Here is a 27,005-nt window from a genome sequence, read left to right as displayed (position 1 = left end):
CACCTTGGTACCGAACAGTCTTGCGCGGGACTGGGTTCCAGTTGAGGCCTAGCGACTTCTCCCATCCAACCAGAAACACCAGGAGCAAGACCTTGGTCCCGCCCATGGCTCCCATGTCAGCTCCCATTCGTAAGAACTGGAGCGTTGAGTGATGGATCGAAGGATCAATCAGTTGATTAGAGGGACTCAACGGAGCAACTCAGCTTTTGGCAACCTGCACAGAGAGAAAGAAAAACAACACATCAGCTGCAAGAAGCAATACACTTCCTTTATTGGCTCAGCTGTTCATCAGGATCATTCAGTATTTACAACATGCACAGATCTCAAAAGCAACGCAAAATGGTTTACACATTCAAGCTGCACCGAAAGATTAATCTATCAATTTGAAAACATGTAATGCAGAATTGAGCATAGCCATCAAAACAGGAAAGAGTTATGCAAATCGTTAAACCCTACAAGGGCATAGCTGTAATCAGAGTATGTGCCCCTTTGAGTCTGCACATCTGCCAACAAAAACAAACCAAAGATGTTAATGACTTTTGGCCGGAGAGGTTATGCAAGAAAGTTTTCCCTGTCCCTCCCTCACTGCGAGCGATAAACCAGCTATCGCTACTCGGAAGGCTCAGAAATAGCTTATCGCCGCACTCTTGTCAAGCCAATTGAGTGGTAGTATATTAGGCTGGGGCTGAGTTATCAAACTTAATTGCCACTGGCAACGCATCAAACGCCAATGTGTTGGGAAATGAATGTCGAGGCAAGGACAATCCAATAGCACTGTGTCGTAAATGAATTGGTTTATACCTAATGAACATATCAAGTGTGCGGCTACAGCTCAGCATGACAGCAAAATAACAGGACAGGATGATTGACTTGTTAAAATGCTGCAGGTGAGATTGATGCACAAGGTAATAGGAGGAATTTCATAATGAAATGACACACTGCAAATTTAGCTTTTGTATACCCCTGAGGACCTGCCAGTCCTTAAACCTCAAAGTGTGTTCGTGCTTACTGTCATTTTGAAATGGCGCTTACAGGTGTGTAGCAGCCTCAAATCTAAGACGTCAGTCCTTAACAAATGTTTTGTTCTTTGCTAGTACAGTCGGTGTGAAAAATAATGCCTTAAATTATGTCCGACTGCTGGCGAGAATACTAATTAACAACGCAGAGAAAGAGAGAGATGCAAAGGAGAAAGAAGAAAAATCATCGCTTCCAAAAAACAAAAGAAAATTTCAACACAGTGTTTAGTCATATAGATGCTTTTATTAAGGTTGGGAGATATCTGTCACCGGGGTTTTCAGATGCTTCATGAATACAAAAACAAATGAGGGACTCTTTTTGTAAAACAAAAGAAGACATACATTTAAAATACGAAACAGCAACATAAATACACAAAATTGGCCCCATTACCAACGGCTAATTAAAGATTGTGCATCATGTCACCTGTCCCCGTCTTAACCCAGAACCTGTTGGAAAACTGTCACCGCCTCCTCCTGGCTGCTCCCTGATCTCTACAGCTCTTTGTAGCTTTGACACAAGGAATGGTAAATTGAGACAACTCTAAAAAGATTCCGACAGCTTTTCCCCTCTAAGACGTTCAGTTTGTTCATAGAGCTGTACATGCAAGGAGAAGCTGAATTAGCTGATTGCAAACTGCATAAAATAAAATGAAAAGCTGGAGCTTGCAAGTTGGTTACAGGTTCAGGTTCAGGTCCCAGTTACAACATAATTATCAAAGATTGTGCCACTGGAAATTGGGTTACATGGCCTGGTGAGCACCCTGTTTTCAGGTCTTAAAGAAAATCGATAAAAATATTTTGTCCACAGTTTTCATAAGGACTATTTCTTTATTGCGAGGTAGAAAACATGGCGAGGCCTGTGGATATCTGGGACACTCACTGGAACAATTCTAAATGTCAATTTCTAAGTGCTGTGACTAATGCAAGCAAACGTCAATTCACTTCTGTCGCACGAATTTCAGAGACGCTATCTCAAATCTTCACAACATGCAAACCTTCACAAGATGACGCATCACTAGTAATACTTGCATGTATTTACTCTTTCATTTTTGAAGAATTGAATTTGATTTAGACTTCAAATGTATCTACAGTCAGCACCTGAAACTTCGGCTCACTATCTCTATAATTTTGTTAAGTGCTAGTTGCTAAACCACTTAATGAACTTGCAGACGGGAGATATGGGAGGCATCTAAATGTCAATATTCATTTGAGGAGGAGAAAGTACTCTTGTAAGAACTGAAATGTAAATAGCACATACGCACACACACGCACACTTAAACACACCATCTGTAAGCCTCCCTCTCTGCACCTGCTGCTGCTGCTGTGTATCAGTGAGTGAAATGGTGCCTTTGATGATGTGTGCTCATTGGAGAGGGGAACCCATTGACTTTTAAACAGGCACAAAATGTCAAACTTTAACCTAAAGACTGAAATGGCCTCAGTACGTGTAGTGCACATGCATCTCCTTCTCTATTCCCATGTGTGAATATTAAATTCCAGCACTGGCAAACAAACATTTGGTCTATTTGGTGGACTGGCAGGGGAGGTAATTGAGGTTTAGAGATGTGTGTGTGTGTGTGTGTGTGTGTGTGTGTGTGTGTGTTCACGTCCAAGCAGTGCGACTGTTATTGATTATACTTTTGAGTGGAAAATAAGGAGAGACTCGGAAAAAAATCCCCCTCTCAAATCCCCCCCCCCCCCCCCCCCCCCCCCCCCCCCCTCCCCCCTCCCCCAGATCAGATCACAACGATGTGCTGTTAAATGAGCGTGTTTAAACGGCAGGTTCGGGTGAAAGCTCCCCGAGCCTCCCAGTGCTGGCTCCCAGCTTTATTGGATCGATGCTGGAGGCCTTGCCGGGCCAACGCTCGAGTGAGCCGCGAACAGATTGAGATGGAGGGAGGGAGGAATGAAGGGCTAGAAGGATGAGTGTATAGGGAGGGAGGGCGGGATGTGGAGAAAGAAGAAAAAGAAAATCTGCCTCAGCATTCACTGTTCCATCCGTGTGCTGAGAGGTAACGAAGTGAAGTTGGCATCCTGAAGGCCGGATTAAGTGAAGAGGCAGCATGTAAACACCACAGGGGAAGATGAGGCAGAGGGTAAGAGGATGAAGACGGAGGCAGTGATTCAAGGCTTCTGTCTGTCTGCAGAGGAGCTTAAACAATTCGGAGTGCATTTTCCTTATTGTCTTTATTGATCAACAATGTCCAACAATGTATACTGTTGGATCCCAGACCAAAGGGCTAGGGTTAGGTAGGGTGAGGGCCCTACCCAAGTGGCTGCCCACGGCTCCGAGTGTACACGCTACAGCGTTAAATGGATGTGTCAAACAAAGAAAAATAATTTCTCCGTGAGGGATAATAAGTGAATTGTTCTTCTTCAAAAATTGTTTTTGGAAATCAGTTGGGTTGAACGACCGACCGGTGAAAGTCATACTGACGTTAACTAGGTGATGAGGTCACACATAAAAACACAGTAGTAAGTAATGCTTACTGCTGTAATGCTTACTGCTAATGCTTTATATATATAATATTCTTCCTATTACTGAAAGTCATAGACCATGTCAACACCATAAATAACTGTCAGTCCGACACTTCTACTAAGCGGCCCTCCCTCGGCACAAACTCTCAACTCTAACATAACCTCCGTCTCTCATGGTGCATTAACTGACATCAAGGACAAAAAACACGCTTTACAACCTCAGCAACAATGTCAAGTAATAAACACAAGAGAACTGAACATAAACACCTGATTTTAGCAATATTGTGCGCTGAAGATCTGTTTTGCAACAACAAAATGGTAAGATTTTGCTAAATAATGAAGCAAAGAAGTAAATACATTATGGTGAACTCCAACCACTGACACGGAACAGAGAGGTTTTTTACTCTTCTCAAAATATCACAGAGACGTCTCAAAAGGATCACGCCTAAACATTATGTCATGAAACTTGTAATGTTGACTGCCAGGAAACTACTGTTTATATCTTTTTCAAATGACACACCTTCAGGTGTTACCTTCCTGCTTCCTCCAAATGTCTACCATTCGCAAAATGACCTCTGAAATTCTTAAAATGTGTGGTGTGTTAAATTATATCACGATCACAACTTCACAATTCAGAGACTGTAGAAGGCACAGTTGGAAGCTTTTGCAAAAACTTTAAGAATTAAATTTAGAACAAGGTTTATACATTGAGTCATTTAATTAAATCTCCATGAATAAAACTGCCTCTTGGAAACTGTCAGTATGGTAGGCAAACAGTCTACAATTGTTGGTCTAAAAACTACAGCTGAAGAAAAAGGAGACTAACTTACAACCAAATATACTTAAACACATCAAATATTTTGAAATATGGAGCATGTTTATCTTCTATAATGTTTTGTATTATAATCTCCACTACACTTCATTCTGTCACTTCCAGCAGAAAACAGGCTACCTGATTAGTTTTGAGAAAAAGAGGAAACATTTTAAAACATGCAAAGCAGATTCTGCAATTAAAAGTTTGTGCATTTAGCTGTTCAAACAGTGCACAAAGTTTAACAACCTGCAGCACCGTTTTGTATTGAGCATTGTTGACTACTTTTCTTAACTTGCACACTGAATCTTTAAGGCGCATCTGCAGGGATCTTTACGAGCGCAGGGGGAGGCGGCTGAAGTTGTCTGATGATGTATTCTTCTTTTTCTTTCCTTCGCTTATGTTCCCTCGTTGTGTCGTAAGAACGTAGATGTAGCCTAACTCTCCCCTGATGACCGAATTAACTCATTTGCTTTGTCTCTCACCACGGCCTCTTTAAGGTCCTGTGGTGTCACATAACTCTGCAGGCGGTATCAAATCATCTTTTAGCTGCTGGTGTTGTTGTTGAGCCTGGTTTAGCTAATGAGCTGAGGCACGGCAGCATAATAATATTAGTCAGCACTCCACAATGGAGGGCTCATTAAAACATGCACACAAATCGGCCACATGTTCTGATTAGGTTGCCGAGCTCCTGCTTGCGTCTTTCAATTTGTGTCACTGCGTGTATGTGTGTGTGCGTTTGTAGTTCGTGCACATTCATGGTGTATCACAGCGTCTTTAGAGGTAAGACGAGTCCCTGTGGGGAGAATTGGAGCTGGATCGTTCCTCCGAAGCGGATGTCGAGGGGGGGCTGAGCAAAGAACATTTTCAACCCATCTGTCTGACCTCCTTTCTTCACCATTGTATCTCTCTGTTTTCCGCTGTCCTCTTCCTGTGCCCTTCATTCTTCCTGCCCCTCCTTTCCACACCCCCACCCTCAGCAAAAACACACATACACAGGCACAAAGACACACACACGCAGACCTCTGGTGTAGTCCCAACTGATTACTAGTCCTTCCAGGCATTGTTTGACTTTTAACCCCGACCTCTGACCTTTATGTGAGTTGCAGAGTGTCAGAGCACTTCACCCTCCGCCCTCCACCCCGACCGCCACACTGGGACAGACTTAATGTCCATTAACCCGTAACTGCCCCCCCACCTCCCCTAACTGCCCCCCTCAGTACACACACGGAGACAGGATGGACTAGAGCCCACCCTTCATCTCGCCACTATGTAAAACAAACACAGAACTACCGTCAGCTCTTATCCTTCCTTCCTTCCTTTCTTTCTTCCTTCCTTCCTTCCTTACTGCCGGCAACCCTGTACCCTCCCCTTTCCCTCCACCTTTAACGGCTCCGGCAGCATTAAAAAAACACACACATACACACAAATGAATACTCTGAAACGCCCATAAAGGCTGTTTCACCTAAATGGAACAAGCTGGATCAAACGATTTCACACCTCGCGGACGAAAGGGGTTGAGAGCAGCTCAAGGACTTTTATGCCGCGTTCTCCACACTTCCAATCATCATAGTGCAAGGCAGAAGCAGCAGCGGTGTGTTAAGGGTTGGACACATATGGATTGCTAAAACTCCCAAAGCTGATTTTTTCTTTCAAAAAGTGAGTTTCCTGGCTGAATAATAGTCTTATCGGGGTAGTCTCTGTAAAAGCAAGAGGATTGAAAAAGTACTGGAACAAGGACGAACAACGCTTTAGAATTATTCTACTGTAAAATTACTGGTAGTTATAATAATTAAAAGTACAAATACTAGTACAAAAACTTGATTCAAATGAAAAGAAAGGGTGGTTCGTAGAGGATGAATTCCAGTGATTCCCAGACTTTTGAGTGTAATGTGTGAAAATATATCGCATAGCCACTGTCAGGTTTCGCTTGCACAAGAGTTTAGTTCATTTGCAAAACTAATGACGTCCGTATCATCTTCAGTATTCGTAAAACTTAGCATGCTAACAGGCAAAATTGAAATACTAAACCTGTTAAAGCCATGTCGCTGGTGATGTACAGTGGGGGAAATAAGTATTTGATCCCCTGCTGAATTTGTAAGTTTGCCCACTTCCATAGAAATGATCAGACTCTGGTTTTTATGGTTGTTTACTGGTTATGGGTATAGACAGAATATCAGTCGAAAATGCATAAAAAACACACAATCTAAAAGTTATAAATTGTTATGTATTTTATTAAGGGAAATAAATATTTGATCCCCAAGCACAACACAAGTCAGTACTTTGTAGAGAAACCTTTGTTGGCAAGCACAGCGATGAGACGTTTCTTGTAGTTGGTCACCAGGTTTGCACACAGCGCAGGAGGGATTTTGGCCCATTCATCTTTACAGACAGTCTCTAAATCCTTCAAGTTTCTTGGCTGCCTCTTGGAAACTCGGAGCTTCAGCTCCCTCCACAGGTTTTCGATCGGGTTAAGGTCTGGAGACTGACTAGGCCACTCCATGACCTTAATATGCTTCTTCTTGAGCCACTCCTTTGTTGTCCTGGCAGTATGTTTTGGGTCATTGTCATGTTGGAAAACCCACCCACGAGGCATCTTCAGTGTTCTTGCTGAGGAAAGAAGGTTTTTGTCCAAGATGTTACAGTACATGGCTGCATTCATTGGCCCCATAATGCGGTGAAGTTGCCCTGTACCCTTTGCTGAAAAACAGCCCCAAAACATGATGTTTCCACCTCCATGCTTAACCGTGGGTATGGTGTTCTTTGGGTCATACTCACGTTTTTTCATCCTCCAAACACGGCGGGTCGAGTTAATGCCAAATAGCTCAACTTTGGTTTCGTCAGACCACAGCACTTTCTCCCAAGCCTTCTCTGAGTCATTTAGATGTTCACTAGCAAACTTAAGGCAGGCCTGTACATGTGCCTTCTTGAGCAGGGGGACCTTGCGGGCACTGCAAGAGTTCAATCCATAACAGCGCAGTGTGTTGCCAACTGTTTTCTTGGTGACAGAGGTCCCAACTGCTTCCAGATCATTAACAAGCTCCTGCCGTGTTGTTTTAGGCTGCTCCCTCACCTTTCTCATCATCTCACTCACTCCATGAGGCGAGATTTTGCGGGGAGCTCCAGACCAAGGACAGTTGATGGTCCTTTTATGGGTCTTCCACTTGCGAATAATGGCACCAATAGTTGTCACCTTCTCACCAAGCCTTTTGCTGATGGTTTTGTAACCTATACCAGCCTTGTGCAGGTCTACAATCTTGTCCCTGACATCTTTTGACAGCTCTTTGGTCTTGCCCATGGTGCTGTAGAAGTTGGAATGTAAGAAACTGATTCTTAGAGCAGGTGTGCTTTATATACATGACGAGTTAAGATCAGGAGTATTGGTAATTAGTTGACTGAGCACAGCTGTGTGCCACATGCGCACCAGCCAATCTGTAGGAGCCTGAATTCTAAGTGAATTGTTGGGGATCAAATACTTATTTCCCTTAATAAAATACATAACAATTTATAACTTTTAGATTGTGTGTTTTTTATGCATTTTCGACTGATATTCTGTCTAAACCCATAACCAGTAAACAACCATAAAAACCAGAGTCTGATCATTTCTATGGAAGTGGGCAAACTTACAAATTCAGCAGGGGATCAAATACTTATTTCCCCCACTGTATAAGCATGCTGCATTTTGGCATTTGTCTTGGAAAACTTTCCATTAAGTTTCAGTTCTTTTCAAAACTTTATGGAAACAAGACAGGACACCACAACAGAATGAGTTCAAGTGCACTACATAAAGCTGACTGGCTTATTGGAATCACATTATAATTATAATTCAAGGACGTGTAAAACTGAATGACAAGGATTACTTGACAAGCATTATCCTACAGGCAGCGGATGTCCCTGGAATAAAATATAGTGCGTCCTGAAAAAGGAAAAGTTTAATTTGTGGCACAGTTCAGCCTTTTGAACTTTACTTTCAGCTCCTAAAGACAAATGGTTCAAAACACCTTCTTCTTTCACACAGAATGATTCATCGCCAAATGATAATTTGTGACCCGAGTTCACCGACTTTAATTTTCATGATTTGAATGCATTCTGAGGGGTTCAAAATGTTATCTAAGTGTCTGTGAACTCACCATAGAGCCTTGGGAGAAGATGTATCATATGATAATTTCTCCAATTTTGATGAGTTTTTACAGCAGAGAGGTTTTGCCGAGAGATCAGTCTTTAAAGCACAGAGGTCCCTCAAAATCATTTTTGATGATTTCAGTCTGAGCTCCCATTCTGTAATATGAAAGCTTTGGCTAAATGTCTGGAATATAAATGCAAAAGTATACAGTGACTCCAATTGTGGCAATGCATCAAAGAAGTGCTTTGAGGGTTCCAGGTTCAAGTCCACAGCAAATCGGATGTGAAATCTGTGTGAAAAAACCTCCCGTTTCAGTGCTCCTGGTAAATTTGATGAGCTGTGTGAGGGACTCTATTTTTTCTTTTTTCTTTTTGCTATTTTTCCTCACTTGTTCCTATAGTGCTCCAGAGACATGCATTTAACAGGGTTGAGAGAAAAAAAAAAAGTGTGAAGCTTTTCCCATATACATGACAAGAAGCAACAAAGCTGACGCAGTGCTTTTATCCGGCTCCTAGAGTTAATGGAGCAACCGTGGACACTCCATTGACAGTGAAACACGCACACATCCGCCCACACTATGCACACTCAGCGTCTCAGAGTATCGGTACAAAGACACAGGTGGACACTTAAGGTTGTGCGCAGGTTGTGTGGTTTGAATACACAGTTACAAGCAATGCTAAGCACGGCCGCGTCTGCATCTAAGTGATAGCATTATCTAGCATATCTGTGAATACAGGCAGGTGTAAACCAATGGGTGTTAGCCTTTATGCTGACCAGCCCACATTAAAGACCTGCGTGTGTGTTCGTATGTGTGTGTGTGTGTGTGTGTGTGTGTGTGTGTGTGCTGGCTGATTGTGCAGTGTGTTTGTGTTGAGCTTGCACAGATGAAAGGCTGATAATCAAAGAGGGATTGTGTGTCTGTGTCTGTGTGTGTGTGTTTGCTGTAGTGTCCCTCTGACACTTCCAGTACCTTGCTACGGCCCCTAAAGCCCATTTGAAATGCCCCTTTAGAGATGCTATCATCAATGTGTGAGCCACCCATCAATTTTTTTTATGAACCTGAGCGCATGATTTCCCCTATTTGCATATTATTAATGATTTGCTAAGCAGCATCGGGGCATCAGGCAACTCAAATGCTTCAAGGTAATGTCACCGACTTTCCTTCCACGTGGTGATTGGAATTCACTCCCCATCCTAATTACCTCAATTTGAAGTGGAACTGAGCACTACATTTGACTTTAAACAACCTATTTCCTCTTGATGGAAATGTCAAAAAAGAAACCCTCCCATGAGAGCTCAGAGTGTAACGTCTTAGCCTCCCTCACTGCTGCCTCCCCCCAGCACCTTGCTCTTTCATGTCTCTCCCCTGGGATATTCTGCTAGCCTTCAAATCTTCATCTTTTCTCCTTTCATCCCTACTGTAGCTCATGCTTGCTCACCCACACTCCCCCCCGCCCACCACCCCTCCTTGTCCGTGCCACGGTCGGCTGGTCAGGCGTGGTCGGCTTATAATTCTTTGATCGCCGCTCTGATCTCTTCCATCAGTGCCAGGGGCTCCAGCTGATTACAGATGAAATGGATCTGATTTGGACTCTGACTGCAGGCCAAACACCTGCTCAGACCTGAGGAAGTGATAGAGGAGGAGGAGGAGACGGCGAGATGAAACTGGACGCACTGATGTCCAGACAACAAGAAGCCCATCTGTGCTTTCTCTCTGTGGCGGTGGGCACGCATACAGGATGATGTTAGACCATGATGCTAGACCGCTGACTGACCACTAAATATTTGAGGAGTACGTTGCACACACGAAAGCTTCAAGAATACCTGAACCATGACTCGTCGCATTTATTTGATAAGAAGCCGATACAGCTTCACATCAGATGTTAAAGCTGCACCACCAAATTACAACTTTACATCAAGAATGGATCAAATGGTTACATGTTCTTGGAAAGCATCAGGCATCTTGATGAACCAACCTAGAATGGCCACACTGCCAGCAGTCCTGCACAGCCTCCCTCAATTTCAGACACGAATTTTAACATCTTTTAGTTACTGTTTTTAGCTTTAATATTTCAGTTTGGATTCACCCTTCACATCGGCCTTGCTGCCATCTACCACACGTAGCTGTTTTCAGCAGAAAAGTTCAGATAAACCGAGGAACTGTGCACTAGCAGCACCAAAGAAGTTTCTCTCTGGAAAGTGGAAACTAAACAACGGCTAGAAGGAGAGTACTCATTGTCTGCAGTGTAAAAAAAAAAAAAAAAACTAAACAAAACAATATTTCAACAGTGTCTGACTGAATCTGGGAAATCAGTTTGCAGCTACCCTTATCTATCTCAAGGAGAAACAACCCAAAACAACTCTCAACTTTGAGTCACAGTGAAGAGTTGTCATGGTACTGTTCACGCACGGCTTTAATCACTGGTTCTCAACTCTGAGCCCTACAGGGCCACAGCTGTATTTCCAGCCATCCCACAGCTGCAGCTAATTTCAGCAGTTCACCTACTTCCGTTGTAAAATTTTTAATCAATAACATGAGCAAAACCTGACCAGGGTTTTAAATGAAACACTTTGTGACATGTATGGACAACGCAAGTCCAGACCCATATCATGATATACTGACACATATGTCCTGATGAATGCAAGGATAGGTGAAGGCAGGATTAAGAAAAAGAACGGCATCTGTTCACACGCCAGAGCAGCAAAACTGATGACAGCACAAATGAGGTTGATGCTGCTGAAAATCCACTTACAGAAATATCAGCCATTAAGCGAACCGCCCCAAGCTAGCACACCTTCCTTGCCAACTGAACATGATGACACAAGGCAGGTACGTCAGTCATTACCGACAAGTTAAGCGACGATTACAAGAGCTAAAATAACAGTTAAAGAAAAGCAAACCTCTTTATTAAGCCGGTTTATCACATATCTCTGAAAATGAACATAAATGCTATGCACTTAACACAGATGAGTGGGCTGATTGGTTGGACTTGCTTGGATCACCTAGGTTGGTAAGAGCTTTCTCGTAATAACCTGATGGAGCGTTTCCATTTAATGAGAAAATGTGATTACAGCAGAAAAACACAAACAACAATAACCAGGTTAGTTCCGTGCAAACAGACACACTGTCTGTGTTTCCTCTTCCTCATCCTCTCCATTTAGGTCTCTCTTGCCTGCTTTTATCTCTGGCCAGCCTTGTGCTGTCAGCCAAGCATATGTTGTTTCTGATGAGCACATGAGTGTAGCGGGAAACGGTAAAGCCCACATGCCCCGCCTTGACCTCGCTGTCCTGTGCGTAGGTCTAAGGGATGCCGTGACAGAGCTTTCACCTGGCATCAATACACACATACGCGCTGGTGCACAGTCGCTGCAGCAGGAGGTCACAGGTTGAGCAAGCTCTCTCAAGGCAATGGACTGACACACACACACATAGACACACCGAGAAACACTATGGTTAATATACATTTACAAATGCTCTCTCGGTTATTTAAACAAATGATTAATACTATAGTCTTCATCAAGTTAAGATTTAGTGCAGGACAGTTTTTTCTCATTCGGTTTTTTTAAACATCAACACAAAAAAAAATGTTACAACTTAGCCAACTGCATTTTTTAAATGAACCCCCTCCCTCACCCAACCCATCCCACCCCCCTGCACCAACCGACCAAGTAGAATTCCATATTCACAAAGAATGCTCTTGCATTCTGTACAAAAGATCAGTTAAATCAGATACCAGATTCTACCATATTTGGACAGTTTTTGACTTTGCCTTGCTCACTCTTGCTGAAGACAGTTCCAAATACGAAAAATCCATAAAGCTCTGAAGCCAGCGAGCCCTGGAAGTGTCCTGACGGGGTCTCCATCGCTGGGCAATAATCTTTTTGGATATTCGTTTTCATTTTGACTACAGTGTACTGAATCAACTGGCAACTGTGGCTTGCAACATTTTTTAGAGTTTGATTTCTCAAGATTTCTGTATTTTACTTTTTGTTCTCTGTAGGTTTTCTAATTCTGTTATTCACATACTGTTGTTAGGAAGGGAGACATGCAAAGCAGGATTTTCATTGTATGGTCTGAACTGCAGTTCCTACTGCGCACGCGGCAATAAAACATCTTGGATGTCGAACAAATTCACGTGGACCAGATGACTCAAGGAACCTCCTTTCACGTGTCATACGCGCACACGCAAAGCTCATATTTTCAGATCCACCACTCACAGACATTGCAACCTGCTCCTCACACACCGGCGCACTAATCAAATCACTCCGGCAAATACGCTCTTTTCCGCCCGCCAGCCACGTTCAGACAAAAAAGGCTGACAAACTTCCTCTGTTGCATTTCAAAGCTCATTAAAAAGTATTCACTGCTGTATGATTTAGCGCTGTAATCAGCTCTGAATAATAGAAATGGCCGTATTGACGCCTGTGGGCAGCTGACGCTCTGTCTCATTTTGAAACAACAACCGCTGGGCATGTGAGTAGAAAACTCTGCAACACACACCCACACACACACACACACACACACACACACACACACACACACACACTATCTCACCCTCACATTGGTTTCCCCTTCTGGCTCTCAGTGTATTCTGGCTCGGGGAGACCGCCTACGATGCTCGTAGGGGGGCTAATTGTCCGATATCGCTCTTTTACTTTGCCTCCCACTCTCTCTGTGTCCTCTCCCCTCTCCTCAGGTCTGTTCTGTCTGGAAGAGTTCAGGAGTTCACGCTGAGCTCAGAGCCCTGGATCCCAGTGAGGTGCCACAGGCCAGAAAGGTTACACCTAGCTGGACTCCTATAGAAACAGCCCACACACCTCTCAGTGGCGAGAAGGTGGGGAGGGAGGCACCAACAGAGAGATGAATAGAACGACAGCCAGTGCAGCAGAAACAAAGCTGAAGTGTAAATGTTCAGGGCAAAAGTGACTTTGCGAGTCGAGGCTATTATAAAATATAAAGTTTTACAGATAAAGTTTTATAGTTTTTATTCATGGACATAAAATAGGGGCCTTGCAGTAGCTAGAAGTTGTTTTATAGGCACATATGCTGTCCATATATAGAGTATATTGGCTAGACTCTAACACTAGATGGACCATACATGCTCTCTTTCTGCATGCATCAATCCTGAACGCTGCAATGCTACACCACTCCCTGCTTTGCACCCATTTAACTCCTTCAAGCTCCTGCCGCCTGTATTAGCATTTAGATTCATCTGAATGTAAAATGTTTCTCTCAGTGTGCGTCCATCAGGCGCTGTGTATGTCACGCTCGGCAACAGTCCATCTCATTCAGATTCAGATCGCAGAGCCACGCCATCGGACTGAAGTGTGTACTGTTGCTTAAGCCATGCGATGCGAACGAGGACACCTGATATGACTAGGACCGATAACTGAAAAATAATTCCACTTGAACGTAGCTGCTCTGATGTGGGAACGCCACTCAAGAGAAGTCAGATAGGGCAAACGACATGAGGGTTCAGATGATGAGACACGTTTTAAACAGGAAGCAGAGAACAAAGGTGAATGCCTGAATTATTACCCGGCGTGTCACAGCATGCAAACATCCCGTTGACCTACTGGACTTACTATTGGTATTTCAAGTGTGCTCGTTTCTCTCCAAATTAGACGCAGCTTTTCCCACAACATTTTTGGCTTGTGACCCCTCAAATGAAAGTGGGAGCTACTTGTGATGCACGTAGCTCTTTCCCACCAAACAGAAATCTCTTCTGTTTTGACACCAAAAAAAAAAAAAAAAAATAGCTTGTCCTGTGCACCTCTGTAGATTTCCAGTCACGATGGTTGTATATGCTCGCATATAAATTCAACTGTGCAAGGAACGATGCCTTATTTAATTCTCCCTGATGGTTAAAATGCTGGGTAACATTAGCCTCTGAAGCATTAGCACAAGGCGTGTTGTTTTCTAATACAAATAAGATTCATATTTGTGTAACTCAAAACTACTCATTCATGAGCATGTCATATCCCTGGAAGGCAAGAAGGACCTCTAAAGGAAAACTGTGAAAGACGCTTTCCCCCTGACTCCACAACTACTGTACTGCAGCGAAAAAAGCCCTTGAGCAAGGCACTTAACCCAGTCCGAATGAATGTGCTCGGTGACTGAAAGAAGTCAGACGATAATAAAAGACTACAGCTTCTGGTATCGGGCAGTTCCCAGAGGTCAAAATTAGCACACTGTGGTTCTACTGGGCAGCTCCCTACGAATGAATGTGCATTACTGTAAAAAAATGCAAGGCAGGACATTTCTGAAGACACATGTGCAAACTCAGCAGAAAATCCTTTCAAATCCTTTCCCGAATGAATAATTTTATATATATGTGTATATATATATATATATATATATATATATATATATATATATAAATGCCAACTACAGCAATCGGATCATTTAGCGAACTCAACGGTCATCAGCTCAAAATGCTCCTGGCAGACATTCGCCGTGAGACAGATACACGTCGAAGAGAAGTGAAAAGTGAGAGGAGTGAGGAGAGAGTGGCGGGCCTCGATGCTCTAACCCAGGGTCTATTAGAGCCTGATTGGGCCCATTAAGAGAGAAAGGCGATATTCAAACCGCGTGAAGGGCTCCTCCGGCCCGGCTCTACATTAACCACTGCCTGCTCTCTACATTGTTGAACACACGGGTTGATCGATGGCAGCGGGGAGGCGGGAGAGGAGGGCAGGAGGTGGCGAGGCGAGGAGGAGAGAAAAAAGGTCCAGGTTTACGGGAAGATAAGCTGGGATCGATAGAAAGACAAGGACTGCAGCCGCGTGGAGGGAGAGGATGGAGGAATGCGCTGGGTTCGCACTCGTTCACCTCATCAAACTTGATGGAGCAGAACCGGTGCGCGCGTGTGTGTGTGCGCGCGACAGGGGCAGGACTCATCTCGTTTTTTTGCGTGTGTGTGTCTGCATCGCACTAATCAACAACAGCTTAAAAAAATGACCAATCGAAGCAAGGCTTGACATTAACAAATAAAAACGAAGAAATTGCTTTTACTCCACTGCCTCGTTTCAGCCAAATGTACAATTCTATCACTACAACCAGACTAATCAAAATACTTCTCTAATTTAATTTTCTTCCATTAGCTTCTGCTTTGCTGCGTTATTTATTTATTTTTGTTTAATTTCAATTTTATCTGCCACCAGTATAACTCAAAGCTTCTTTTGAATAAATCGCTGAGAGCCAAAACGAAATGCTGCAGAGCAGCACAGAGGATTATGGTGTAAAAACTACTGAAAGGCTGTTAATATGAAACACAGTTGCAGGAAAAATTAACAAACAAGCAACAAAGCAGATCTAACTGGAATTCATTAGTAAGCGTTTTTGCTGAATCACTTCTGTTATTTATTAAATCAGTATAATGCAGGAGCTCTGCCTTCTAAACTAAGCTAAGTTAAGCTAAGCTAAGCTAAGAGCTACAGGGGGAAAAAAATAAAAATGCTGTATGGTTGATGTCTGGTGACAAAAGAAAAGTGGATTGCACTGACTTTAACAGTGTAAACACAGAAAAAGTTCTGTGTTTGTTTGAATAGTTGTGCAATATTACCACGCTGCATGAACACAGAATTAAAACGGGAGTCCACAGTAAACCTGTTTTCACTAAAGGCCTGCTATGTTGCAGTAAATAAAGCCACGTTCACTGTTGGGGATTTAAGGTTGCTGGCTTGAGTCGCGCTACGTGTCGTTCCGTGTGCAGGGGCGCTTGCATTTAAGTGCAGCGCATTTATCTGTTCATCCCTGACACCTGTCACGCTGGCATGATGTACATAACCTCCACCTCCATCATTCTTGCCTTTTTCTTGTCTTCTTCCCTCTATCGCTCTCTAGATCGCTCCCCTCTAACTGCCTCCCCTCCCCATCTCCACTTCCCCTCCGACTTCCCCTCCCCTTTTTCCTCCCCCCCGAGCTCTCTCTGTGTCTGTGATGGCACCCTGTCAGAGAAAAGCTATTTATGACCAGCAACCAATATCCTCACTGAGATAAACACACACTGTGAGAGTCACAGATAGAACGAGAGAGAGAACCCGAATTATTAGAGAGAACGAGGGATAAGTGCATTGTGAGAGACAGAGAGCGAGAGAGAGTGAGAGGAACACACGCTTGCAGAAAAAATTATGGATTGAGGAAAAGAGGAATGTTGCCAGAAGCGTTTTTTTTTTTTTTTCACAGTTCTGTGTTTGTGTGATTGCAAAGCCGGGGCTGCTGTTACGGATCACGTGCGTGTGCGTCTGAGTGCATCCCTCTCCTGCCGTCTCGTCCCTGTGTTCTGTACGTAGAAGTTGAGATACAAATTACTTGTTTCATCAGAGGCAATTTACTAAAGTCTGCCGGCGCTCCCGGTCGCTCCATCAAACAGACACCACATCGTAAACGAGAGAGCCCTTCATCGCACACTTCAAACAGGAGATGGCCACCTGCTAACTTGCACATACGCACAATCACACACAGTGACTGAGTGTTTTGCGCTGTGGAAGTGCATAGGTGTGGTTTCAGAAGAGAAAGGACTATAGTTCAGCTGCAGTTCTCCTTATGGATCATCCCTTTATTCTAGGCACAGTCAAGAGAAATACCGAGAGTAAAGATGTCACCCTTTCTGTGTTCTCCCTCTCATCCAGGTTTGATCAGTAGCCTTCCTAAGAGCTGTACAATTGCTTTACCTTCGTGTTAATTTTGAGAGCAGTGTGTGGCTTTTATTTCATAAAGAATGTCCCTGTTCACACATGCTGTAAACTCTCTGAGAGTACATAAGGACAAGATGCAGAACATTCATGCTAATAGCCCCAATAGCATTAGCACGGTATGTTTTTGTCAATTTCTATTCATCTCGCAATGACTAGCATACATCTGCTGGTTGAACATGGTGTTATGACCGGGCATCATGTGGCGTGTGTTATCTGCTTGTGTAGCACTGTGCGTCCTCCCTGCCTGCAAGGGTGCCTTGGTTTTCAGCTTCCTGTGTGCTGAGCAGTGATTGGAGGAGAGCTGACGGAGTCCAGTTTGCTCTCCCTTCTTTTTTTTTTTTCACTGCAACCAGCTGAACATGTAAAAGCCATTTGTTGTTTTTCAGTGCTACAAACACAAGTGAGAAGCCAGTAACTGTTTTCCTGTTTTCATGTTCATCTACATTCAAGTATGAGTGATATCAGTCATTTTATCAAACTCTCGACAAGAATGTGAGTCCCTAAACATAAGTAAATGGGGCATGCAGCAAGGTTTTTATCCATAATGGGCTATATTTGCCATAGTGCCTTTTTTAAATGTGTTGTTACATCTGTAGATGTTTCTACCAGAAAACTCTCATTCATCAAAAAGCCTGGGCAGAATGTGTCAAGAACTTCAAGGCAAACCCAAGGCCATTAAGCACTTACTGCTGCTTCTTAAGTGCACAGTGATAATCAAAGACAATCGACATTTTTATCAACTTCCATGGTCCCTTCTAATTCCAATTTTAGGAGGCCTGAACAGATGGAGTTTGGAGAGTAAATCAAACTAAAACTAAAAATTGCAACTTTACTTAACTTTGTAATTAAGTCGCATTTAGACTCAGGCTTCGGAGTAGGATGGAAATGAGGACAAAACATATCTGCAGCATGCCAAAACTTTCAATTCCGTGCACAGTTGGTCAGATTCATTGTACTTACTTGTGGCAGTGCTGCAATCTATATTTCTCTTCCCTCCCTTTGTTCCTTGGTTTCCACTTTTCCACTACAGGTGAAATACGACCACTTTCCACTTTCACTCACACATAGACAACCAGGAAGAGGTGTGACTGCTTCACACACATACAATCTCATGCCCATAACCTTCAGCATCTACCTTAACAATATACTCTGAAATCTGAAATCCAATATCCCACACAAATTATCTCTTTTCTTTCTTTTCGGGTTCCTTTTTATTTTCTGGCTCTCTTGCATCTCTCCTCTTGTCTCGCCCCCAGAATAATTTCTTTCTGGGAGATCCCGAAATGTCTGTAATTTCCACGTCCTGTTTTGACAACTGCCCCCAACCATCCCCACCACACGCACATACACACACACGCACGGTGTTCCCTTTCCTCCTCATATTCACTTTCTTATTTCTTTTGATTCTTCGCTCATTTCACATGCCCTCCCCCATTCCCCTTCCTCCTCTTACGTTCCCCGCTTGTATTCTCTGATTCGTGCCATTTGCCGAGCAAGGTTTCAGAGGAGGGAGAGACGAGATGCTGCCGTGTTTTTCTTCTCCACCCATTGTTCTGTTTTTACTTCCTTACTTGTTTTTCTTCTCCTCCCTCACGCGTCTGGCTGCCCTCTTCTTAATCTGCCTCCCAGTGTTTTTCTGCTCCCGTCTTCTTTGAGCGTTGAATGAAGATACTTGACTCAGATGAAGGTCACATTGGGCTAAAGGAGAAGAAGAGGAAGAGAGGGGTAATGAGTGAACGTGGAGGTTATTAGCATTTACGCGTGTGCACATATGTTCATGTCTGACCGGGAAGGCAGCCTTAATGATTTTGAAGTCCCTGTCAGAGCTGGGCCATCTGCACATATTCATAAGTAACAACCCCATTAACACACATGTGTCGTAATTACTAGTTGCTACCTTTCACATGAACACACATCTGAAACTTGTCCTTTCATATGAAGCAACCCTACACTGTATTCATGCAGTCAGCTCCTTGTGAAGAGCCGTTCAGATTATACATGTAAATACATATACAGAGAGGGAGAGAGAGAGAGAGAGAGAGAGAGAGAGCACATTCTAATGGATATCGTATTGAAATGAAGAAATAGTTATAATTATAAAGCCAGTCCATAAGGGGAGGAGGTTGGGGTGGATAGATGGGCTGGCAGACATGTTCCACGTTCCATAGTTTTTATCTATTATGGTAACCATCAACAAAGACATCTATTACTATATAAGGTTCTCATTGGTGGTATTCAACAACCCACTCTTTCATTCCCATTTCATGGAAGCAGTAGTCATTTTAAATACTAAGAAATGATTCATTTGTGCTGTATTAGAAGCCATTTGTTTTTAACTTATATGGTAAACTTCTCTGCAATGTGCCTAAATCTTTCTCAATGTAAATGCTCAGAATGCTCATTCCACAGTTCTGGAACAGATTAAACAGACCAAGTAGCAACACAGCTATCAAGCTATTACAATTGCCTTAAAAGCTGAAATGTTGTTGCTTTGTTTGTTCCTGTGCCCAGGTATTAACACACACACATGAAAGACACACTCTGAAAAAACACCTCAACCTTTGAGGCTCACATTCATTGCGTCTCATGGTTAACACTGCATATCACATAACTAACTGCAAAGTCCCTGCCAGGCCGAGATTCATGTCAACTTCAATGCCTCACCGAGGGCCCCAAGGGCCGAGCAGAAACTGTCAGTAACGTATGGGCCAGCTAGTGTTACACAGAGGGAGCACACAAAGGCAACACCGAAACCTCTGACACTATCATAGTTCATTCACTGATGTCAATAAACTAGGCTCTGAAAACTCAGCTACACTGGGCGCACGCTGTTACACTATATTGACTGGAAAAAAACTGCTTTGTTCATCAGACTTTATTGATTTAAACACACATGCACACGAAAATGAAACACAGTGTACACAGAGCCTTGGCATACTTTCATAATTGCACTAAAAAAATATGTAATAAAACCACTCTCATTTACATTATTTGTGGATAGAATGGTGTTCTTGCATAAAAAAGCTAAAAATCTCCAATTTTTTTTTAAAAAAAAAGCATTTTAATCATTTCACAAAGACATTTTTTTCAAATAACCACGTGAGTTATTAAAAAAGGTTTGTTTACAGTACAAAGTAGGAGAAACTTTTCAACTCCCAAAGGCAGCTTTCATGGTTTTCATTGGACAGTAATGACTCAATGTACATGCTTTTCTAGAGAACAACACCCAGGATAAGTTCTCCCCTAGAAGGTAATAAGCAAGTTACGTAAAAATCTGAAACTCTGTTTGATGGTCCGTCAGAATTGAGTTAAATGATTAAATGTGCTGGAAAGTGAATTTAGGCTTAATCGGGAACCTTGCGGCACTGAGCATATGAGCATATGAGGACGCGTGCGTGTGTGCATATGTGTGTTAACTGCTTCTGGTAGAGCATTTAACCCTTCGGTGAGAGACTTCACCTGGGACCCAACTGATAGTGTGTCTGCTGAAGCCGTAACAGCAGCAGAATAACTTAAAAGGCTGTTAGGGAGAGAGAGAAAAAAGATGAAATATGTTGCTGCTACCGAGGTCGCTGGCTTGGTTACCTATAAGGCTGGATGAACTCGAACTCACACACACACGCACACGTACTCCACTATGTGACAGCGCAGCAGCATGCGGGCCATCTCTGGTGAATTTTTCCTAAATAAGTAAGTCATCCAGACCTCAGCTTTCCACTGGCCTCATCCAGGAGAACGCAGCTGCCAAAGCCATGCTCCACACAAACACACACACACATATAAATATGCGCACACGTCCACACATTAAAACCGAGGCGCACACACAAACGCTCCCCAAGCGCACACGCTTGCACGTGAGGCCAGAGAGGAGGAAAAGTGGCGGAGGGGGAGTAGAGGGGACTGGTTAAAATTCAGGATTTCGAGAACACCTGCACACATATATAATCACACATACACAAACACGGAGACACCTCCAGCTGCTGGCTGCCTGCGCGTTTGACAGGCAGCACGGTGAGTGGCTGCGTGGAAGCCAGCCAGCTGCTTGTGAATCCACAGTGACTAACAGTTTAAACCTGCACTTTCTGAGCTAATCGCCTGCATGCTTATTGTAAATATGTGTGTGTGTGTGTGGGTGGATGTGCTGCATACCCACATGTGTGAACATAGTTTAGGAGACCTGAATCTGCATTTGTGTTGATGTGCTCGCTTGCATGCCACCCCTTGATGAGCCTTCCCTATCAGGCTCAATTGTGGCAGCCCGGGTCTTTAATTGCTTTGCAGCAAATTTGACATTGTCTAAGACGACAGCACCCTGATGAGCAGTATAAAAGTTGGAGCGAAGCTGTACCCGTCACTTCCTCCAATGGGCTTCGACAAGAGCACAGCCGCGTGCTCCGTTTGATCGCTGCACAAGACAACTCAATGGGATGCTAATGATATGCAAAGGCCAGGGCTTTGAGAATGTGCCAAAGTCTGCCTTGTAAGACTGCGTGCGCACGTTTGCGTGCCAGTAATGGCAGCTCTAATCAGCGGCAGGATTGGAAGAGGCATGTGGCAATAAAGCCCAACAAAATGCCTGCCAGTCCCTATTAGAGACGAGCACTCTCCCAAAACCCGTCTGATGAGACACACGCGCGTGCGCTATATATCGACGCACACTCGCTCCTTCTTGGCCGACATCTGGCCAAAGGCAGAGCGAGACCGGAGCGGTGAACTCCAGCTGCCAACCCGCCCCATGAAAATCTTCGAAAAACAGGCTTCGTCCTGCATAGTGAATCACTCGTAACTTTGACCCCGCTAAGTGCAGCCCATTACTCGATGGTTGTGATTTACAGGCCAAAATTAGAGATGGCTGCAATTTGCCGAAGCTATTATCAGCCCAACTGCAGTCATTTCATACTGAGATTGCCCAAGAGGGTCTTCACTCCATACTTAACTGAAGGGCTTATTAGTCTGTGTACGGTTGAAATGACGGATACACGGCAGACAGTGCTGCAATTGTCTCCTTCATGCTTTGAGCTGTACGTGGAGCATCATGTCTGCTCTGTTACCAGCCTGTTTCAACGTATGGTATATCTATCTAAATATAATAATATAATCATTCTGTAAGTTGCATGAGCTCATGGCTCATGCTACTTGCACTATTACTACCAGGAATAAAACACTAAGTGCAAACTAACACTAACCAGTGCAAACTTTTCTCTTAAAAATAAAAGTGTGCTGACTTTATACATCAAAGATTGTTTGCAGGTGTAAGGGAGATTAGAAAAAAAGTCGTAAAAGGCTCATGATCAATTGCCGCGAATGATCCAACCTTACTTAGCGTTGAATTGGGCTGAAGAATACCAGGTGATGAAATAAATTAGCTAATTCTGAAAACGTTTCAATAGCCACACCCTTAGAAAAAGGAAGACAACATCTTTAGTCTGCTACGCGGAGTGCAATAATAATACGATGGCGGAGTGCTCTCCTAAAAAAGGTATTAACTGATCTAGAAAGCACTAATTACTCAGAAAGTCAGTTTTCACAACTTATAACCCCTTGGTGACAACAACTGTTATGATGAAAAATGGAAGATGTGTTTCTCTCAGATCGGTAGGCTTTCAAAGATGCGAGCGTGTCTGAAATAGAGACGGGGAGATGAAATCTCAAAGAAGAAAGTCATTAAAAGATGAATAGTTCGCTAAAATGGAGAGCGGCTGGACCCATTGTTGTTGAGATGGGCAGTAAAGGTTTTGCTATTTATATTTCATGACTGCTCCAACATTGCCGGCGCAAGAGTAAAATACCAGCCTGTCACCTCCTATTTTGTAGCTACAGCCCAGAGCTCAGATGCTATCAAAGACTCTGGCACTGCAGTCCATCAGAACACATCGACTGAGTTTCTGGTGTGAACGAACGAATTTCAACTCTTATTGTTTCTGCACCGTGGCGAAAACAATGCTCTGAATAAGCTGGCATTGACAGAAAAGTGATTTTGATTTTTGTTTTTTGTTTTTTTTTTCAGTGAAGTGGGACCCTACCACTATCATCCACTCATTTCCTGTGTGAAGAGCAGAGCCTGTGTTGGTGCTTTTGGCAGCTGATATTGGTTTGAGTTGAGGCGCTGTGATTATTATTCTCACTGTGCCAGAACCAACGGGAGCCACAGTGGACACAAAATACTGAGCAGCACCTGGTGTGCGAGCTAAACTGAAGAAGAGACCCGCAGAGATGGGAAAAAAAAAAAGGTTCGATCCACAAAATACACACAAGAGTATTATATCAAGGGGTAATGAAAGTGAAAGGGGATGAAATCACGCCATGAGGCGAGAGGGATCATTCACTCAAATTAGTATAAATGTATTTCAGATGAAAGCCCTGCAATATGATTGGGATGACTGCACGGGCTGAGAGGTGTCTGTGTGCACGCATGCATGTGTGTGTTGTATGAGACATGTGTTTACATTAGTGGGAGGATGTGATGGTAAAGCTCTGGCTTGGGCCCTGGCCTTTTCACAACAAAACCCGGCGCTGTGAGGAGATTCATCCCAATATTTGTCTCATAAAGGAGAAAAGCCAAACAAATCCCTCCTGCCGATGTGCCCTCTGATAAAACCCTCAGAGCTCCATGGGCGGATTTTCACCGCGCCGCCTTCACTCCTGGGTCTCTGCTTTTCTCGCCGCTCGCACTTTATGGGTGTCAAACTTGCAAGTCAACTTTTCCATGCACTTTTCCAGTGCCCTATCTGAGTGTGAATGTTGTGAAAGTGCGGTTGCAGAATAAAAGCCAGCAAATAAATAGGTCATCTTGATGCAAGAGCAACCCTTGTTGAATACTGCCTGTTGAGACACTTGTTTTTATTTAAAACTAGATTAAAGCTGCACTAATTCAAATTTTTTTTTATCAAAAAAAATTATTAAAATAATATGTGGAACGTGTCTAGTAAGGAAAAACTGAACTGATTGTACTGGTTCTCCTCAGGTGTATTATTATCTAGTGTCTTTCAGCTCAGTGTTTTTTTTTCATAATCTTTAATGTTACTGCTTCTTTTTTACTGGTTTAAGGTTCTTTTAGAGTACTTACGCACATAATCTGTGCCGGTGCGAGGCCATTTACACTTGTGCGCTTGTCACTCTGGCTCGCTCTGTAACAACACCACCCAAACGCTGGATGGCGCTGTGTCTTTTTTGCCAGTCAGCTTCATTTTTGTTTCAAATTCATTCAATTCATTCAACTGTGGCGACATGAGTCATACAAATATCTGCATCTCCAAACCTCCTCAGTTAACCTTTTGTGATTCTTTATTGATTGAAAACAATCGATTGGAAAGCAGTCGGGAAGTGGAAATAAGCTACTACCAAGCGGACCAATCACAGCTCTTGTGGTCTATGTTGACGCAGCGCATAGTCTGGTCAGTTACGGCACATAAGGCAGAAGTCTAAATCACCTACTACTCTTCTAAACTAACTGTGACCCTGCAGTCCAGCATCAACCACTATTTAGACAAAGTTAGTATCCAAATAAACTAAGCTAAAGCAAGTCAGGCTGCCAGTAACAAACCACAAAAGCTAGCACTCCTCAGTGTCTTTGTAAATGTGTCTTTGCTAGCACATTTTCCATACTTACCTTATGGGGTAATAATATGTGAGTGTTAATGAATGATTTTGTCCTTCACTTTCCATTGATGCTGTCGTTAAGTGGAAACACAAATATGCTACATTCTCTGTGGGTTTGACGCACTCAGTGAGAAAAGAAGCATCCATTAAAAGATTTTTTTTCCCCCATCCCTTTGTAATTTCACAGAGTTGTTCCTGCATATATGTGATTGAACCCTTCAGAAAATTACTAACTGGTATATTTCAGTGTCTCTTTGACAGAAACCCATTACGGGGGAGTACAGGGCGTCTTAGGTCCTGCGTGGGCCAACTCAACTGTATGAACATGCAAGCGTTTTTGAAATACTGTGATTTTATTGACTCATTCAAGGTCAAAGCGAATGTGAGTTTTCTTCTTCCTTCTTCTTCTTCGTCTTCTTTTTCTCTTGTGGAATAACCAGAGGCAGGGATATCCTGTTTCATTAGTTTTCCTCTCGCTGCCTGCTGCCGCCTGTCCGACAAAGGAGCTGCAGCTGAAATAGCAAACAGCCAGGGAGCCCTACATGGGTTGAGGATTATTGACAGAGAGCGAGGTTAAAGAGTAATATATGTGAGCGCGGATCAATTCATACACCTACTCCTGTGAGTGCGCTCCTACGTGCATCGCAGCTATATTCCCACTGGGTGTTATGCATTTGTGCAGATTAATTGGTGCACGTGAGCATAGCCACAGCCGCCTCTAGACGTGTATACGTGTGTGTGTGTGTGGGTGACAGCAGCAGTGTGAGCACAGTGCATTATCTCATTTCATAGCTGCAGGAGGACCCTGTCCCCATTGGCCTCAGTGTTCATTGTGGTGGGGCAGACAGAGGGCAAATTGAGCCCCGCCATCTCCCTCCATGGTAACTGCCAAGCCCCAGGGGGCCCATTGCTTGGCTGGCTGTCCCACTCAGGCTCCAGCTCCAACCCGTTGGGACAGATCCAGGGGAGAGCTCGACAGCTAAACAAATGAGATCACCTTCCACTGCTGACAACATCTACCTCGGTTTAACCCGGCTCCATACATCTTATCAACCTTCTCTGGCTAAGAATCTTGCACGGTTGTTTGAGGGGGTTCACAAATGATTAACAACTCGTTTTGTCTCGAGTAGAGTATCTCGCACCTCATTTGGATGTCGTTATTAACAGTGTGTGTTGCTTTTCTCAAGTGTTGCAGTAAAACCAGACACTCGGTTTGAATCCAGTGCAAAGCAACCAGTCACATCCCATCAACACAGGAGAAACAGAAATAATGACATGCCTACCACCAGCACCTGCAAGTGGCTAATGGGAACGCTAAGTGCTGCTGCTGAATTCTATCCTGAATTTAAAGTTTGTTGTTGTTGTTAAGGTTTCAGTTTTCAGGCTCTTGCCATTGCTAATAAGGTCAGAAGGCAGCATGAGTTCTGCCTGAGATCTAAGCCTACAAATACCAAAAAAGAGAAATATCTATGTGGACACAGGGTTAGCTCACAAGGAAACCTCTGGTTTTCGTCATTCTCTGTGTTGAAGTATCCAAAGTATCGGGGTCAACAATCCAGGAAACCTACGTTTTCCTGCTCTCTCTATATGGTCAGATACCGCCGGACCTGGTGTAATCTGAGACCTGACCCCGCACTGACTAACCAGGCTTGTGTTGGAGTGATGACGGGTCTACTCATCTTACTATTCTTTAGAGGACATCTGCTCTTCCCGACACACACAGCGGGTGACTGACTTCTGCACACACGCAAGCAGAGGACTCAACCTGTTTAGCCCGACATAATGAAGCACATAATCACATCCACGGACGCTGAGACACAAAGGAGATATATCAAGAAGGATTATCCCTGTCACGCCCACCCACACACAGACGCCCACAAATGCACCGATGAGCTTCCATGCACGCAAGGGCTGCAAAGACGCATTACGAATCCACGCAAACGGAGTGCCAGCACATCAGAGCGTTGCCACGAGGAGAAAGCACAAGGGAGAAAGCAAGGAGACAGGAGTGGGTATTGAAATGCATGTATGTACGAGTACATTAAGAAAGGCGTTCTGTTTCTCAAGATAATAATTATCTGACTAGGCCACAAAGGCACAAATAGAGAAATTAGAAGGAAAGAGTGGAAAAGAAACACACACACGCACACACACCCTCTGTGCAGCGCTGGCTGAGGTCATCTTTATTAATACACCCTCTGACAACAAACACACTTACATCAAGGCCTTCGCCCTCCCTCCGCCCTTACTCCACGCTCCCTCCCTTACTTAGCTCCTT

At 43.6% G+C, this 27,005-nt stretch overlaps 1 protein-coding gene across 1 annotated transcript in view; it reads right to left on the bottom strand.

The window, feature by feature from the left end:
- Positions 1-27,005, bottom strand: part of sema4c (sema domain, immunoglobulin domain (Ig), transmembrane domain (TM) and short cytoplasmic domain, (semaphorin) 4C) — an 88,232-nt gene that overhangs the window by 42,768 nt on the left and 18,459 nt on the right. The window contains exons 2-3 of the mRNA XM_047591441.1: positions 18,700-18,826; positions 4-214 (exon numbers count right to left, since the gene is read on the bottom strand). Of these exons, the coding sequence (XP_047447397.1) occupies positions 4-127 (124 nt within the window). The 5' untranslated portion in view covers positions 128-214; positions 18,700-18,826. The remainder of the gene's footprint in view (positions 1-3; positions 215-18,699; positions 18,827-27,005) is intronic.

This window comes from Mugil cephalus, chromosome 8, assembly GCF_022458985.1.
Source record: "Mugil cephalus isolate CIBA_MC_2020 chromosome 8, CIBA_Mcephalus_1.1, whole genome shotgun sequence".
Classification (NCBI taxonomy): domain Eukaryota; kingdom Metazoa; phylum Chordata; class Actinopteri; order Mugiliformes; family Mugilidae; genus Mugil; species Mugil cephalus.
Note: the sequence above shows the minus strand (reverse complement) of the source record. Positions and strands in the feature narration are given on the sequence as shown.